Source organism: Hippocampus guttulatus, chromosome 9 (genome assembly GCF_054856545.1).
Source record: "Hippocampus guttulatus isolate MCC_2025c chromosome 9, RoL_Hgut_1.0, whole genome shotgun sequence".
Taxonomy (NCBI): domain Eukaryota; kingdom Metazoa; phylum Chordata; class Actinopteri; order Syngnathiformes; family Syngnathidae; genus Hippocampus; species Hippocampus guttulatus.
This window is the reverse complement of record NC_141269.1, coordinates 540,899-557,775: the sequence shown is the minus strand read 5'-3', so window position 1 is coordinate 557,775 and position 16,877 is coordinate 540,899. Positions and strand designations below refer to the sequence as shown.

Here is a 16,877-nt window from a genome sequence, read left to right as displayed (position 1 = left end):
CACGCGGCAACGTATAGACGAAAATTATTGTTGCGATCCATGAGCATCGAAATTAGTCGAACGGATTAGACTCGTTACGGACTAATTTGCTACTGGATTCGAACTGTGAAAGACACCAAAACGTGGAAAATATGTCACTGTTATTTTTTTCCCTCTCTTAACAGGTGGTTCGGGAGTCCCTGAACGCATCAGCCAGGAATGACACACATCTGGAATAGCTTGAGTGAGTGATTTATTTACATCATATGTAGTGATCTATACAGCTCTAATGTCACCTATTCGCATATTACTCCGTGTACCGTATCTGCTGTTACTGACATATTTCGTGCACGCATCATATTTTATGTTTGATATACAGTGTATATCAATTATTATTTTATAAAACACACACACACACACACCAATGCCGCAGTAAACAATACTTTCAGCCTTGATTTAAAATAAACTGACAAATTGGGCGGACCTCAGCTATTTGGGGAATGTGTTTCACGAGTGAGGAGCCTACTAACTTAATGCTGCTTTGTTTGGTTCTGCGTCTGGGAACACCAAAATGGACCAGTCCCAGACCAGCTGAAGGATCCGTGTGCTTCATTTTATGTGTACAGTCAAACCTCGGTTTTCGTCCGTGATCCGTTCCAGAAGGCGGTTCGAAAACCGAAACCATGCTCTTTTTAAAATAAAAATGTTTATTGAACACGTCTGCTCACAATGGAAAGCAACACGAGGAAGCGTCACTTCCTCGGTGTAAGGAAGGCGAGAGGAGTAAAATGATGCATTCATGTGCGCTCAGTTTGTTCGAGAACCGAAATTTGTTCGGCATCCGAGGCATAAAAAAAACTCAATTTTTGGTCGAAAACCGTGGTTTGACTGTATTTTGGTCCAAGACCATTGAGGGATTTTAAGACCAGCAGCAAGATTTTCAAACCTATTCTTTTGACTCGCAGAAAGCGAGTGTAGTTATGTGAGGACAGGAGTGGTGCGGTCCAGTTTCCTCGTGTTTGTAAGGACTCTGGCGGCAGCATTTTGGATCAGCTGCATCTGCCTGGTCGATTTTATTTATTCGGACCTGCAGAGACACTATTGTAGCCTGTTGAAAATATCGTGGTGCATTTTCCGCACCCTCAATTTGAAATAATGTCCCGATTTTCTGTCATAAAGAGAAGTTTGGATCAAATGTTTGATAGAATGATTAATCCATGATTAAAATAATTGGCCAAACCACTGCTGCGTGGACTTGCGGCTTTCGGAAAGAGACGGCAGACTTTGTTCCACAACAAAATAGAATTTAATCGTCAAGTGTCTTCCTCTTCCGCGTGAAACAAAAGGCATCACATCTCGTGCGTTCCCATTTTCGTCTGTGTGTAAGGCATGCAGTCTCCACACAGCTTTTAGACACTGGAAGCGTACTGGTCGGACACATACGCGCACGCACGCTCCTGACACAATATACACAATAAAGCAGCAGCAGCAGTAGTAGTACTCCACCCCTCCCGGTCAGAGTTGATGCGGGGGGTTCATCACGACAACAAAGCGTAGTAGTTCACAAAGAAGTTCTAAACGATGGCTAACATTTGCCGCCCGCTACATGGACACGTGACCAACACGGACAAGATGCACACCAGCGGTCAACGGGCAGAGATTGGAACAGGTCACGCGTGCGCTCAGCCTTGAGCTAACGAGTCGCACGTCATTTTGTCTTGCGCAAGTCAGTTTGTAACTTACAGTGACATGAACTTGATTATTTTTTCAACATAAAACCGAGAACCTTTTGTTTCACTCGGGGGAACCCCCATCTACGATTGGCTGACGAGTTTCAGTTCATCACTCCGGAGTACGCAGCCCCCGAAATGCTGTCGTGATAAGGGAGTGGCCAATGAGTGAATGCTTCCCAAGTCAGCCCGTGCCTCAGCTCTTGTTCTTGAACTCAAAAGTCTAAGTCGAGTGCCGAGTCTCTTGGGTTTATTTTCCCAAGTCAAAACGGTGACTTTGGTCAAGTCCAATTTGCAACAACTCGAGTGCCCAATCTCTGCTCGTTTAACTTTGCACGTGATGTCATGGGAAGGAATGGAGCGGCCGTGACTTGCCGGCGAGCTCTTGTCGCCCGGCGTTTCGGAAGGTACGTTGGGGAACGCCTTGGCCCATCAGGCTTCTGTGTGTATAAAAAGTGAAAGCATTTTCTTGTCCCGGCGGTGGAAAATGTTATGGGAATGGCCTCGGCTGTATAAATAGTCATCTATTTGCCTCCATATAAAAATAACGTTAGCAATACACAAATATTAGACACCGACGGAGTTTAGACAACGACGAGCTACCGAGGAGAACGGATAAACACAAGAAAGCTGCTGGTGCCGAGCAATAAATATGCAGAGCATGTGGTGCTTGTTGTGCGCCGCCCTAAATTCGGGGCAGTGGTCAAGTGGCAGGTGGGTGGGTCACGGCCGTTGGAGGGATGGGGGTGAACGATGGCCACGGAGCAGCGGAGAGTTCCTTTCGTACTTTTTCCGGGAGTGCCTTCAGTGTTGCTGAGCTTCCTGCTCCCTCTGACGGCAGCCCACCGCTGTGATGAGCGCGGCCCCCTTCCCACTACCGTCCTCAGACAGAAGGAAATTCACGTCGCATTTCGGGGAGAGCTCTTTCACCGTTTGCTGGAAGATCCGCGAAAAACTGCGAGGGGCAGAGGGAGAGGAGACGCGGTGACGGAGGTGGCTTGCGAGAGAGAAACAGAGGTTCCCGAATAGGCTGGTGGGCAGAGCTGTTGTGGGGGGGCAGGGCGTCGATAATTGTTTTTTCACAAAGTGTTATCTATCTTTTTCCATTCTTCAGCAATCGGCATGACAAAATGGCTAAGTTTCATGAAAATGGCGATTCCTGGGCAAAAAAAAAAAAAAAACTGAAAAAGCTTTTTGTAAAAGCACGTGAGGCACCACTGCCACCTACTGGTCGCTTCTTTACATGATTTACATTGCGAACCGTTTATTCTCATTCACAGATTGCATCAGACCCTCCTCCTCTCTATGACGCAAAAAAAAAAAGACTTGGACGTACAAGTACGTCAATGGTAGGCGGGGCCTAATTTTAAAAAGACGTACATGTACGTCTTGTGGAGTTAAAGAATTAATTGGATGTCCTGTGTGAAAGGTACTAATACGGAATTGGGAGCTGACCGGCAAAACCAGGAGGCTTTGTAAACTCAGCGGGTTTTGAGTGGCCGCCTCTCTTTGACCCGTTTTTAGCGGCTTAGCTACGTCATAAGCCAACACAGAACGAGTCGACCTCAACTTCCTATTCTGTACTGGTTATCTTCGCACGAGACGGCGAGCCGGTAGAAAGCAAAAGGGCGCCGATCCGCAAAGTGGGGTTGAAGCGACCGGCTACTTTTCCTGCTTCTGAAAAGGTACGGTCTGGTCAGCTATGCCGTCTGGCCCGTCTCCATCATTGCCTTTATGCCGCGGACGTGATGGTTGAGTCCTCCTCTGCTATGTGGTTAAGAAAGCAAATTCCCCGGGAATTGTCATGGTACATATTAACAGAAGATTGTAGATGGGTTGGTTATAAATGGATCACAAAAGAGGAAGAAGCATCGGAACACGGAGAGTACCTGCACGTGAGTTAAAAAGAGTCAACTCTTGTACAGCGATGAAGTTGGCCTTACTGTGGGTGCAGCTTGTAGAGCGTTCCGTCCACGCCCACGGTCACATCCAGGTGGTCCAGTCTCCGGTTCTCGCGGATCTTGTCCACAACTGCTGCCATACCGGCCCCGCAGATCTGGGCGGCGCGGCGGGACACCGTACCGCAAACCTCCTTGACGATGATACTGTCGTCGCAGGTGCTGTCCAGCCCCAGTTGCTGCAGGATGGCCCTGACCTGCAGCAGAGCCAGACGATCGCTGTGGGGGGGGGGGGGGAAGCGGGCGACATGTCAATATCTTGCCAATAGCAGGGGAGTCACTGGATCCCTCGCGGCTGTTGCCGTCGGCGACGGTTTGACCTTTTTCTAGTAATTCTTATCATTAGCTGCGCGGCTACATCTTTTCGACATGATGAAGACGCTTCTCATGCCGCGGTTCCTCCAGCCACTCCAACAGCATTGACATTTACCACTGAACAATAACGGCGGCGTTGCAAAAATATTGAGCAGCCCCAAGGCCGAGTCAAGATCAGGAGTTTAATGAGCCGGACTTTAAATTAAGGACATGCGACCAAGTCAAAACAAAAAACATTGCGGAGCCAAAAAAGAACTGGGACCAAATCAAGACCGAGACTTTGAGCAGTGGAGACCGAGTCAAGACCAAGGTATTGAAGACCCGTGGCCAAGTAGAGAATAAAACCTTGAGAAGCTGAGAACCTCAAGACCCTGGACTTTGAGGACCCTGTACCGAGTCAAAACCGAGACCGAAAGGAGCCGAGACCAGCGTGAGGTCGAGGCTTCTATAACGACGTGAAGAACTGCTGTCCCTGCAGTTTGGGTCTCGTCCGGACAATAAATCCCAAATCCACGATTTCTGAGTCAAAACAATAATTTCGAAAGACTGAAAGTATCGCAAACTTTGATAAGCGACCCACCTTTCGATCTGAGACAGGAACTTTGTCTCAAAGATGCCTCTCGTCTTTAACGTTTCAGAGATTTGTCCGCGGAAAAGGAATCCGCGTTTGGTGAGATCAATCAAAATCTGCCTGACGATCTCCCCCAGGTACATGCCGCTGCACATCTTCTCGTATCTAAAGAAGCAAATTTGTTAAGAATTGTCGACTTGAAAGTACTCGGAGATACCGAAAAGCGGCCCGACCTTTGTTTGCCTTCGTTGAGCGAGTTCTCATCCACCGCCTGGTCGTACTGGGTTCTGATGTCATCCAGGCAACCATTGTCTCCGAACGCTCCCCATTCCATGTTGACGCACATCCGACCTTCATCCCCTTCCACGATCTCGATGTTTTTCATCTCCTCCATATAACAAGCGTTGCTGCCCGTCCCTGAGGGCAGGAAACGGCGAGGAAAAAAAAAAACACTTGTTACTCGGTGATGGGAAGGACAGGTTGGGAGGGGAGGTTGCCCCCGTTCCCGGCCGACATCCCAGCTGAGCTTTTCAGAGTCCACGCGATCCCCTCGCGGCGGCTAGCTAGCGGAGCTCCAAAGGGAGCACTTCCTGCCCGCCTCGCTCCCGAACGAATGGATATATTGCGCCCTGCCAGCTACGGATCGCGGGATTCTCCCGGAGAGCTTTGGCCGTCCTCCGACGCGGCGCGGATCTCCGGCTGCCGAGAAAGCTCGCCGATCGAAAAAGAGCTACGCGCTCCGGCTGCTCCCGCAACGATGGCGTTGTCAAACGCCCACTCATCCACGAAGAAATGGTTGATTTGGAGGGAGCCAATTCTTTCCAATGACCTGGGTTTTCCCGGCCCTGCCTTCCTGAGATGTGGACTGGCGCCGGCCAATGCAGTGCGACTCTCCAAATATTCTCGCTTCTTACTTGGACGCTCCGAGAGCTTGTGGTCATGTTGGAGTAACGGCGACTATTTTTCAAAACAATGTTAAATGTAAGCAGCGTATATTCGCCGCACCGACCACCGGTTTCTTTTAAATTGCACTCCAAAAGAGGTTGGGAAATCGGGCTCGGGGGTGATGTTTCCGCGACATGGTCTTTGCTAATGTTCAAAATGTTTCAGTACTTTCTGCTCTCCTCTAACAAGCAGATGGGTGTTAAAAAAAAAAATCTTTCCAAGACTTGCCTGCAATCAGGCCCACCTCGCAGGTGGGTTCCTCATAGGCGCAGGTCATCATGGTGCCCACGGTGTCGTTGACGATCGCCACCACATCCAGCTCAAATTCCTGAGATGAGTAAAAGATGGCGGTTGGACACGTGAACCATGATGCAATGCGCCACCATCATCATTTCCTTCGGCGTCAACCTAAGAGGCAGGCGTTAGTTTTTAGTATTTCTGGCTATTTGTTACGGGACAACACGACTCCGCGGATCAAAACCTTTTCGCGGGTGATTCCACGGATCACGCGTTGAACCCGACGAAGACCATCTCGACACAGCACAATGCACCAAATACCCCTTTGGGGGCAAGGGATCTCATCTCTGTCGCTGTGGGGGATTCGCCAGGAAGAAAGACCCCGCGCCGCAGACCCGTACGTCGGACGGTGTGTCAGTGTTAGCGTATGCGAGCATAACAGTAGCCACAATCATCGCTGCCCTGGCACTTAAACACTAACAGTCACTGAATACTTACTGGTTCCTCCATCTAAAAGGGTAAAAGTCCTCTTCGACCATGACGGGCGATGACATCCATTAAACAGTGAACACCAAGTGTCTCAGTTCGGGTCACAGGAATGCCGACAAAGAGAAAGTGATGAACACACGGTGGACTGTCGAGTTTGTGTCGTACGTGGCCATTATAAGGAACATTCCACGCATAGAAATGACTTAAAACGCAGATGCGGTTCAAGGATGGACTCGGTGACCATGCGGCAGTGCCCGTTGCCTTTCGGGCTTGCGACACCGGACCAAAAAACTAAACAAAACAAAAGAGGATTTATAAAATTGCTTCCGACGCGAAGTCGCCGGTGGTCAACTTAACAACCTCGGTCTCGGCTTTCCCCTTTTTTTTCCGCTGCACAACTGCCGTCCCGCCTCGGAACATTCCACAGTTGTACTTTGGGACATGGGGAGAAGCTGGCTTTGACAGACACTGACAAAGGGGCCCATGTGCGGTTCGAGCAGACAATGAAATGTCTCCTAATTGAGACGATTGTTACTAAATCGATTCTACCAAATGAACGAAATGGAGCCCCCCCCCCCCAATGACCTCTTTCCTCTTGATGGCCTCCCTCAGAAGCTCCACCACATCTTCGCCCTCACAGTCGGTGGCTTTGAAGCCTTTGGTCCAGGTCACGAGTATTCCCTGCCGAACACAAAGCACGATTAGCACTTGGCAAATTAGCTTGGAATCGTTTGAGATTTGGCGAACTTGTGGCTTGAGCTCAGTGTTTCGGGAAAACTCACTGCATCCAGGCTGGTCTGATGGCAAGGGAAGGAGAAGGTGAAGCCCAGCGGCAAACGGGCACTCTTCATCCCCATGTAGTCCAGGAAGTCCGAGATGCAGTGCACGATGTGGTCGAAGAGCTGTGAAATCCATCGTAAAAGGAGCCGCAAAGTGAGAACCGTTCCTGAACCGTTGCGGGAAGACGGTGGCCAATGCGTTACCTCCTCTCCCGTTCCCTGCATAACCTCGATGGGAATGGCGTATATTTTGTTGTGCATCTCCACAGACCGCCTCTTCCCGCTGCGAATCTTGACCAGAAGCACACGGAAGTTTGTCCCGCCGAGGTCCAGAGCGAGGAAGTCTCCGTTCTCTGGACAGAAAGGAAACGTTTGCACCTTCCGCCCGGGACATTTTCTACCCGTCATCGATGTCACTTGGAATTCCAAGAGGGAGCCCCGATCGGCATCGGCTAAAAGCGTTTTAGCTTCTGATAAGTGAGTGGCCCATATTTGGCGGCGCGGTGAAGTGAGGGTGCCTCCCTCGGCCATCATTCACCTGTTCCGTCCGGTGTACTTCGGACGTATGTGGGCAGCATTTTGACCGTTGCCTCTTGGTGCGTGTCTTTCTTGAGGCCTCTTTCGATCTCCACCCGCATGCGCTTCTTCACCTCCAGCAGCTGAGCTTTGCGCAGCCGGAACTCGGCTAGGGTCTGCTGGATCTGCCGCGCTTGCTCCGTCAGGCGGTAAGCCACCGCCGTCACCATGGCGGCGCCCTTGCCGCTCCCGCTCTCCGACAGCAAGAAGCGGACGTCCGAGTCCGGCACCAGGCGGCGCACCATCTTGTGCAGGCGGCGGGCATACCTGGTCACAGAAACACAGTCTTTGTTTTGTCCGTCCTCTCCGGAAGGCCACGGCCGCCGTCGAGGCGCATCGTCGAATTGCGGTTCGTCACTCACAGTCCGGTTGGGCGCCGCTACGTTGAAATAGGCAAACCGAGATCGCGGCGGACAGTTAGGAGTTTGCAAACCATGGTCTGTACCGCCCCGCCACTCTATTGGCTGGCCGCGAGAATTCGGAAGACCGCGCCGTGCCGTTTTCTATCGCTTATCCGGGGTCAAGTCGCGAAGAAGCCCGCGCTTCCCTCTCCCCGGCCGCCTCTTCCAACTCTTCCGGACGGATCCCGAGGCGTTCCCAGGCCAGCCGGGAGACGTAGTCTCTCCGGCGTGCCCCGGGTCGTCCTGCCGGTGAAACACCTCACCAGGGAGGCGTCCTCATCCGATGCATCCGGGGCTTTTTTTTTTTTTGTGATAGTAATGAGGATACTGTAACTACCGGGGACGTATTGCGCTTACTGAGGGTGCATCTTGTAGAGGGAGCCGTCAATGCCCACGGTGGTGCGAAGGCGAGCCACACCCTTGTTCTCCTTCAGGCGAGACAGGATGCCCCCCAGGGTGGCGGCGATCAGATTGGCCGAGCGGAAGGACACGATTGCGCACACGTGCTGCACGGCGAGGCAGTCTTCATCGGAGGGCTCCACCCCCAGCCTCGTTAGGATTTCCATGCACTTCTTCAGCCCTTCTTTCGTCCTGGTGGGGAGGGATCATTCCGTGTAAAGTCAAACAAGATTTTGAGGTGCGGTCGGAAATGGAAAGAGAAGAGCGCCAAACTTTTTTGTTGTAAGAGTATCGGACCCCTCAAGAGGGGTCAAACGGAGACACCTTGACTTCAAAAATCGAGATTGCGGAAGCTACGCCCACTTTGGAAGCTGATTTTGGTATCATTGTCAAGTGCCTTCATCATCCTTTGTGTTCTGGTCCCTCCATTTCCAACAACACCTTCAAAATGGAAGGAAATCTTGGCGACGAATGCAAGATTCTCGCTTCTTTTTACGCGAAATGATCCTACGGCAAATGAAATGTCATCTTTGCGTTTGTTTTTTTCGCGCGGTAACGGCACGCCGCTCACTTTTCAATGGCCGAGACGTGCTTGGTCTCAATCTTCCCTTTTGTCAGGAGCTCGGGTGTGATGCGTCCTTCAAACAGCAGACCTTCTTTGGCCATCTTGACCAGAATGAGTCGCACCAGCTCCCCCATGTACATGCCACTGGCCATCTTCTCAAAACTGAATGGAAAGAAAACACGGCTGGGATTCTCACTCGCGCTTCTTCGAAGTGTCTGCGTGGCTTCTCGATTATCGTCAAAGATTGAACGGAGACATCCGGACTCTGAAGATGTTGGACTTTTCACCGATGCAACAGGCTCATTCGGGCCCCAGCGACCCAGAGTCCGGTGGCCTCTTTTCACTCTCCGCATATCATTCCTTTCCGAAACACGGCAGTGAAAGTCCGGAAAACATCAACCGGAAGAAGCATCGAAACGTCCTTCCAGAGTAAAGAAACGTTGACGCTCACAGCTGCTTTCCCGGGTTGATGGACCCCCTGTCGATCTCGCGGTCGAACTCCGTGCGCAGGTCCTCCAAGGAGCCGTCGTCGCCGAAGGCCCCCCACTCGGTGTTGATGCACATCCGACCCTCGTCGCCCTCCACCTGGTCGATGTGACGCATTTCTTCCATGTAGCAGGCATTGGTTCCTGTTCCTGGCAGCGGGCAAAGTTGGGAGAGGCGTCAGTCGGGCGACGCAACTGTCGCTCTTGTGATGTCGAGTTGTGGTCAGAGTCATTTTTAGCGCCAGTGACCCCGTTGCAGTGCGGACGCCCGCCCGCGCGGTAGTTCGCTTCGGTTGGTGGCTCACGATGTTGTACTCCACCCTGAAAATATCCACTCTCAACCCATACCGACTGTATTTATACCGAGGGAAACTCCAGTGAAGCAAACCTAAGTTTGGGAAACCCCGAAAAAGTTTTTAATCTTGTTCGCTTTGTCTTTGGGATGAAATAGCAGACAAAAGAAAATCCCCAAAACTATTCATGCCCATAAGGTGAATTAACAACAGCTAACAACTAACTAGCTAAGTCAGCATGCTAGCTAACTGACATTTAGTGAGTTGGGTAGCTAGCAAGCCTTCTGCCCGCTAATTTGTGAGAAAATAGCTAACTGACTTTGCAGTTTATCACCATGGTTATGTGACTGAATTTGTGAGTTCTTGAGTGACAGTTTTTCGGGGAGGTGGGTGGGGGGCGGGGGGGTGTCAAATTGATCAGAATTGAAAGCAATGCTAGCCATCAAATAATGAAAACACATTCCCTGTTGTCGACATTTGGCGTCCCCGCTACTATGCGCCACTACATCAGTCATGTGGGTCATCGTCACTTTGTTTGAAATTTCCAAAGTAACAGTCGGACCTTTTCATAAACGTTGTCGTTGATTTCCCCGTTCCCCCAAGTCACCGACGATCCCGTAACGCCCGTGTTGTTGTTGTAAAAAAAAAAAAATGCCGCGTTCTCATCGTACCGCGAGTTCCGCCAAGCCCGACTTACCTATAATGATGCCCACCTCGCAGCGCTGATCGTCAAAGCCGCACGTCATCATGGTCCCCACCGTATCGTTGACCACCGCCATGATGTCGGCCTCGTAGTCCTGGCAAACCAGTTTGGCTGATGACAAATTCTTTTGTCTCTTGTCGGTTTCGCCTCAGCGGAACCTACCCCGCGTTTCTTGATGGCCTTGTTGAGGAGTTTGACAACGTCCGTGCCTTCCACGCCGCTGGCCTTGAACTTCTTTGTCCATGTCACTAAGACGGCCTGCAAACGAATCGGTTGAATCAGTTGGGCGGGTTTGACGCAGGTGAACCGTTTGTGTCGCGCTCCCCCACTGTCAGGCTTGGTCTTTAGCTCCGCAAAAATCCCGACACGCTTCCTTGTCTTCTTACTGCGGTTTTATTCTTGGTTTGGAGCACATTGAGCTTCAAATAAGAAATCCCCTAATTCTATTGATGGATGCAGTATGAAGGCGCAAGTTTGAAGACGCGTTGCGAGGCTCGCGATGAAATCATCCAATTTTCCTTTTCTTTGGCAAATAATTTTGCCGGTTTTTGCAAGCGTATTCAAGCACGCTTACCTCATTGAGTTTGCTTTGGGCGCAGGGAAAAGAGAAGGTGAATCCCACGGGAAGCTTTTTGTCCTTAATCTTTTGTTTCTCCATGAAGTCGCCCAGGCATTCTGCCACGTGGTCAAAAAGCTGCGGACGCCACAAGGGGAAAACATTGAAACGTGAGTCGTGCTTGCTTTGTTTTGGAAACGGTCCGTTGCTCCCGGCGTCTCGTCATCAAGACTTCGGACGCGTCGCTATCCCCCTTTCGTAGCCCCACTTCAACGGCAGACGGGTGCCGACATCTATCGCTACGATCCGTGACCCGAGCACTCCGCTGCGTGCGAGTCAAACGGTGTTGCTGATCACCTCGCCCGCGTATCACGTTACGTTTCGGGCTTGGCCGCCGCTTCACGAAAGCGCCTCCGTCTCCGCGGGCCGCCGCCGGCCGATCGCGCCGCCCCGCGGCCGCCTTTTTTGCGATCGCGTTACGGCGCGACTGCCAACTGTTGTCCGCTAGTTCACCGGAGGTCATCGCCGCAGGGATCTGATGTCACCCTACTCGGAACTCGGTTTCTTCTTTTGGATTTGTTTTTTTGAGGTGTGTGAATAAATTGAATTGGCATTTTGAAACTGGCACGTTATACATTTCCTCGGGTTGTCTCTCCGTGTGATCTTAAAATTGGTTTGATGAACTGAAACCTTTGTACGTGATAAATCAGGAAGCGGGCAGATGCTATTTCGCAGGACCGTAGAGCGGCGGTTTTTGTCCGCTCGAGACTTGCAGCCAAACGAGCTAACGGGAATTCAGTTAAGTGTCACGTAGGTCGAGCGTCTGATTTGTTCCCACGCCACCTGAGGTTGCCAATCGCATCGGTCTCTCAAGCAAACCGCGGCAAAGTCTGTTTGGAATTGGACAGCGGATTGGATTGAAACCTTGCCGGAAATGACCCGCGACCGTCTCGGTTGATAAACCCCGAGGGGCGTACCTGAGTGCCGCTCCCGTGAATGATGTCGTCGGGGGTCTCGTAGACCTGGCTCTCCATTTGAACCGGTTGCTTTTTATCCTGGGTCACCTTGACTCGCAGGATGCGAAAATTTGATCCCCCGAGATCCAGGGCAATGAAATCCCCCTTCTCTGTCCAAACGGCAAAACACATGAAAAGTTTCAATACGGGACGGGCGGACGCGAGTCAACGATCTGCCGTCGTTTGAACAGGCGCGCGCGCCAATCATCTCGTCAAATGAGACGAGCTGTCAAAGTTCGGCCGGTGAACAGAACAAGAGACCGAGTCACTTCTCTCCGCTGTATCGCTTTTTGTCAGCCGCGGCGTCGGTTGAATGTTTGTCGCCGACGCGACCCGAGGCTATTTTTAACATGGGCATCCGGCGATCGAAGCTGGCCAGGACCGGTGTGTGGTTTTTGGGGATTTTGTACCGACTGCCAAACATTCGATAAACTAATCATGACCTCCTCGGCCGAGGCAATAATCTCTGACGGCGATTAATGCAAGTTAGCACCAACGCGGATGTATTATTCTTGTTAACTGTCCCCAAAGCGATCTTCAAAGACTCTTGCTTCTTTGCAACAAAACACGTTCATCATTCTCATTAGTGAGCACCACAGCTACTTCGTATCATTATTTTTTTTTAACCACCAAAATTGGTGTATTGGTTCGATTAATTAGCTCCAAATGGAGTTTGTCATTCTTTTTAAGTAGCTCCCAAGCTAGTTGATTATTTTTTGTCAACAAAATTAGTTGATTTTGATTGAGCAAGTACATGATTGTTTTTATCGATTTTGTGACACAAAGTTAGACGTGATCGTCAATTATGCTATTTGGCGAACAATTAGGTTTCTCAAATGAACATTGAGGTTGGGTTCGGAAAATGTGTCTGTTATTGTATTTTCCGCAGGGCCCCGAAACCAAATTGAGCTCGGGGCCTCTCGGACGCTTTTTGTTTGAACGCGGTGCAGGTGCGGAATCACGTTCGCGATAGCCGGCGTCCCGTCCGCTTGTGGGAATGTGCTGATAAGTGAACATCTTTTGTTCTTTGGCTGGCCCGATTCGTTGGAAAGTGCGTCGGCCGCCTCAACTTCTGACCTCACCGCCGCTTGCCTCCAAGTCCTCCGGTCGGTCGTATTCTGCCGACGCCAAGACAAGTTAAGTCTCGGAGCGCTCGCGGCCGTAAAGCTTCGGGGTGCACGGTATATACGTAAGACGATATCGAGTCGGCCGAGGGTATCGAGTTGGAGTCTACCAACCGCTAACGAAAACGGCGCGGCCGCATTAAGGGGTCACTCCTACTTCCTGCTTTCACCTGCTCCAGAAACTCTCCATCAGAAGAGCCAAGCGAGAGCCGCCTTCGACGCCACCAACACGGGCCGCTTGGCTTCTCTCGCACGGCAACGTTGATAAATGCTATTTACTGTCTGAGCTTTTTGAAGTCCGTACGTGTACCGTTGTCATCTTTGTCTCAAATATATAAAGTAGAAATACCGTTCACATCTTTTAAACACGCTGGTACCCACATACACGTGACCAAAAGTTCCTAGGAGGCGGGCAAAGTCTACCTCGTGGTTTTCACCTTTCATGGGGGGTTTCCAGTCCTCATTAACCGCGAAAAACGACTGGATGACTGTATTACTACTCTGGAATGCTTGACGCTAAGTTAGCTAGCACGGCTAAACGCGGTGCTTTTGACCTGCGGTTTCGACGTAGCCTAAGCGACACTTCCGAGAAGTGTCGTTATCACAGGAGGGCGACATGTAGTAAAAACGGGGAAGACGGAGAAGCCATGCTAACGGCTACGCTATTGGAAGATGGAGTCGCAAGACACAAGAAGAGATAGTGCTTTCGGTGGTACTCGCACAGATTGTCAGGCTATTTTTGGATTATTATTTTTTATTTTATTTTTTTTCCAAGGATGACAATTTTACGTCTTGTAAAATTGTCCTCTCAGACGCGGGTACCCAAGCCCGGAACCTCGAAAGCCCCTATCCAGCCTGTTTTAGATTCAAATGATGAATCGGGTGTGTTGTAGGAGGGAGAGACGGAAAAGGAGCAGGAAAGCGGCCCTCGGGGAGCAGATTTGGGCACCCCCGCTCGAAGATGCTACCGTGGTCTGAAGTGTTGCAACATTAGATTTCTCCCAATATTAGGCTCCAAAATACGTCAGGGCCTTAAACGGGTTCAATGTTTTTGACCAAAAATCTTTTATGTCCATATCTCCCAAAATGGGATGAAGCCATTTCAAAGACGTGCCCTGAGTATGGAACAAGTAAGTATCTATAAAATGAGTTTTTCTTGTTACTGTTTAAAAAAAAAAAAAAGTTTTTCATTATTTGATGGACAAAAACATCTCCGAGACCAATACACAAAATTGAACAGGAAGTCAGCCATTTTGGTTTGAAGCAACAACTTCCATGCCACTTGTTTTTTCTTTTTATTAATATCAATATCATATATTAATGGTCTAGGGGGCGGGGGGCTCCCAGCTAAGCCTAAATGAACTGACAATAATTTTTTTTTCATGCTACCTGAACCGTCAGGGATGGACCTGACAAAGGTGGGCAACATCTTGACTGTGGCGGTGGGATTGGTGCCGTGGCCGAGGCCATCCTCCATCTCCCGGCGGAAGCGGTTCATGATGTCCTTGAGGGTCTCGTCGGAGAGCCGCATGGAGTAGAGGTACTTGTCGATCTGGGGGCACAAAAACCAAGGCCGCAAAATGGTCACTTACCAACCATGACAACGTGGGGGCAACACTGACAAAATGGAAACGGGACAGAAACCTGGGCACGGTTTGCAACAACACTTGGACGGAAACGTCCAAACGTACATTTTGGCAAAACTCATTCCTGAGGGTAAAATTGCCATCTTAAAAGAAGAAAGTGTTTTTGTGGGGGGCGGGGGGGCTAGTGGCAATCTTACTAAAATAATTTTAGTCATTTTCTTTCTGGGAAATTATAATTTTATTACAAATATTTTGAGAGGGGAAAAAAACGTATCGTTTCCCCAAAAAATGATATGTTTGGGGGGAAGGGGGCAACTCCAGTCCTCGAGGGCAGCGGTGCGGCCTGTTTCAGATGTTTCCGTCCTCCAGCACACCTGATTCAAATAATCGGCAAGCTCTGCAGAAGCTGCATGGAGAAAAATCCTGATCATTTGAATCAAGTGTGTTGGAGGAGGGGCACATGGAAAGCAAGCAGGAGAGCGGCCCTCGAGGACCGCAGATGCCCGGCCGTGGCCTCCAAAAACATCCCGGTATCTATCTATCCCCTCAAAAGTCACCTCATATCACCGTCAACGCTTTGCCACCACAGGCGAGAACAAATGATTGGTCTGACCACCCCCAGGGAAGGCCCCCACCGAGCCATCAATGGAGGACCTCGACAATTGAATGAAAGGCCAAATATCTTCCCACAAGAACAGATTAGTTGCCTCCATTCAACCTTTGGGGATCTCTAGAAAAAGGGGGGTAGGGGGGGGAATTCTAGTTCTTGTTCTTGTTTATTTATTTTGGGGGTATTATCTTGTATTTTCCTCCAAACAGCATGACATCATGCGTGATGTTTCCCCAGAGGCCTTCTTTGCATTCGTTTCCGCGCACGCACGTGCATCTGCTGCACTGTGACGTCACAGCAGCCCCCTCCCCTCCCTCCACTTTACTTGTACAAGGCCCTCCCCCGACCCTCCATCCATGTCGCCGGTCTGTCATCTCACTCACACGCGCGCGCGCACGCGCGCTAGCATAGCGGCTATCGGCCGGCGGCTAATTTGTGCAAGGTCACACATCTCGGGAATGTTTGAGCGCGCTCGTGTGCAAGAATCCGGAAGCCTCGCCGGCTGACATCTACGCGAGCGGTCACGGAGGTGTCCGCGTCAAGGGCACGCCGCTAACCCTCCGCCGCCGCCGCTAGCGCGTCCATCCTCCTCCGCCTTCTCCTGTTGCATCCTCCCACCCACCCGCCCGCCAAGTAACATGGCTGCCGTACAAGACGCGAGTCGCGTTTTTGCAGCCTCGCCTGAGCCGTTTGTACCTTTTTGAGTTGATCATCCTTCAACTCGGTGAAGTAGTAGGCCAGGAGCTGAGCTGCGATCATCTTGCCTTCCTTCCTGCGGGGTTGCGGGGGTGGGGGTTGTCAAGAAGAAACTGCGTGGCCGCTTGCTTGCTTGCTCGTCCGCCCTCCTGTCCTTGTGTGCCGTCTTTTCCTTCCCACTGGTGGGCGAGGCTGACAGGGAAAAGGGAAGCGTAACTGGCGGCGGTCGTGCTTGCGAGTCTGCGACGAAGGCGCACACTCGGGGAGGGAGGGGTTTGAGTGTGTGTCTCTCTCCCCCCCCACCATCTCCACTCTCCCCCCGACGTGGAGCGGCTCGGCCGCGGAATGGTTCTCGCGCCGAGCCGTGCCCTGCCCCCATTCGCCCCTCCCGATTGGCAGAGCGAGAAAGACATGCTGGCAAGCAGGAAGGGAGAAGGGGCCTGGAAAAATACAGATTTGTCTATTTGGTCGAGAAAAAAAAATGTTTTCTGGAAATTTTTGTTGGTGTTTTTGTGTATGTCTAATTGATGGGCATTTCATTTCGTTCTCGGGGCAAAAAAGGTGAATAGATTGTGGAAATAGGGATATTTTTTTAATAATATTTTTGTATTCTAGAATATTGCCGTACTTTTCCAGAAAAGTTTTATTTTTCCAAATTTTCAGCAGAAATGTCCTCGTGATCTTTTCAAATTTGTTATGAAATTTGAGAATCATTGTTTGATAGGAGGATAAAATAGATCCATAAATTGATGGATAAAAATAGTCAAGATTTTTTCTCTACAATTTTTGCAGATTATGATTTTTTTCTTCAACAATTCTTGAACAATTTTATTTTGCTGCACTTTTTTCCAGAGGAAAAGAAAA

At 50.4% G+C, this 16,877-nt stretch overlaps 2 protein-coding genes across 3 annotated transcripts in view; one reads left to right on the top strand and one right to left on the bottom strand.

The window, feature by feature from the left end:
- Positions 1–215: 215 nt before the first annotated feature.
- LOC147199670 (hexokinase-1) lies at positions 216–16,362 on the bottom strand. Its single transcript, XM_086118991.1, has 18 exons — positions 16,014–16,362; positions 14,511–14,673; positions 11,959–12,107; positions 11,000–11,119; positions 10,588–10,683; positions 10,420–10,519; positions 9,396–9,579; positions 8,951–9,106; positions 8,338–8,571; positions 7,542–7,846; positions 7,208–7,356; positions 7,007–7,126; positions 6,810–6,905; positions 5,727–5,826; positions 4,787–4,970; positions 4,563–4,718; positions 3,653–3,886; positions 216–2,664 (listed from the first exon to the last, which is right to left on the bottom strand). Exons 1-18 carry the CDS (start codon positions 16,074–16,076, stop codon positions 2,514–2,516), a joined length of 2,760 nt encoding a protein of 919 aa, XP_085975117.1. The 5' UTR covers positions 16,077–16,362; the 3' UTR covers positions 216–2,513.
- The window catches only part of myom2a (myomesin 2a), a 31,154-nt gene continuing 28,799 nt past the window's right edge, over positions 14,523–16,877 (top strand). Inside the window, exon 1 of one of the 2 annotated variants that reach the window (XM_086118986.1) lies at positions 14,523–14,661. The gene's annotated coding sequence lies outside the window, so the exon portion shown is untranslated. The remainder of the gene's footprint in view (positions 14,662–16,877) is intronic. The other variant, XM_086118988.1, reaches the window with a different exon arrangement.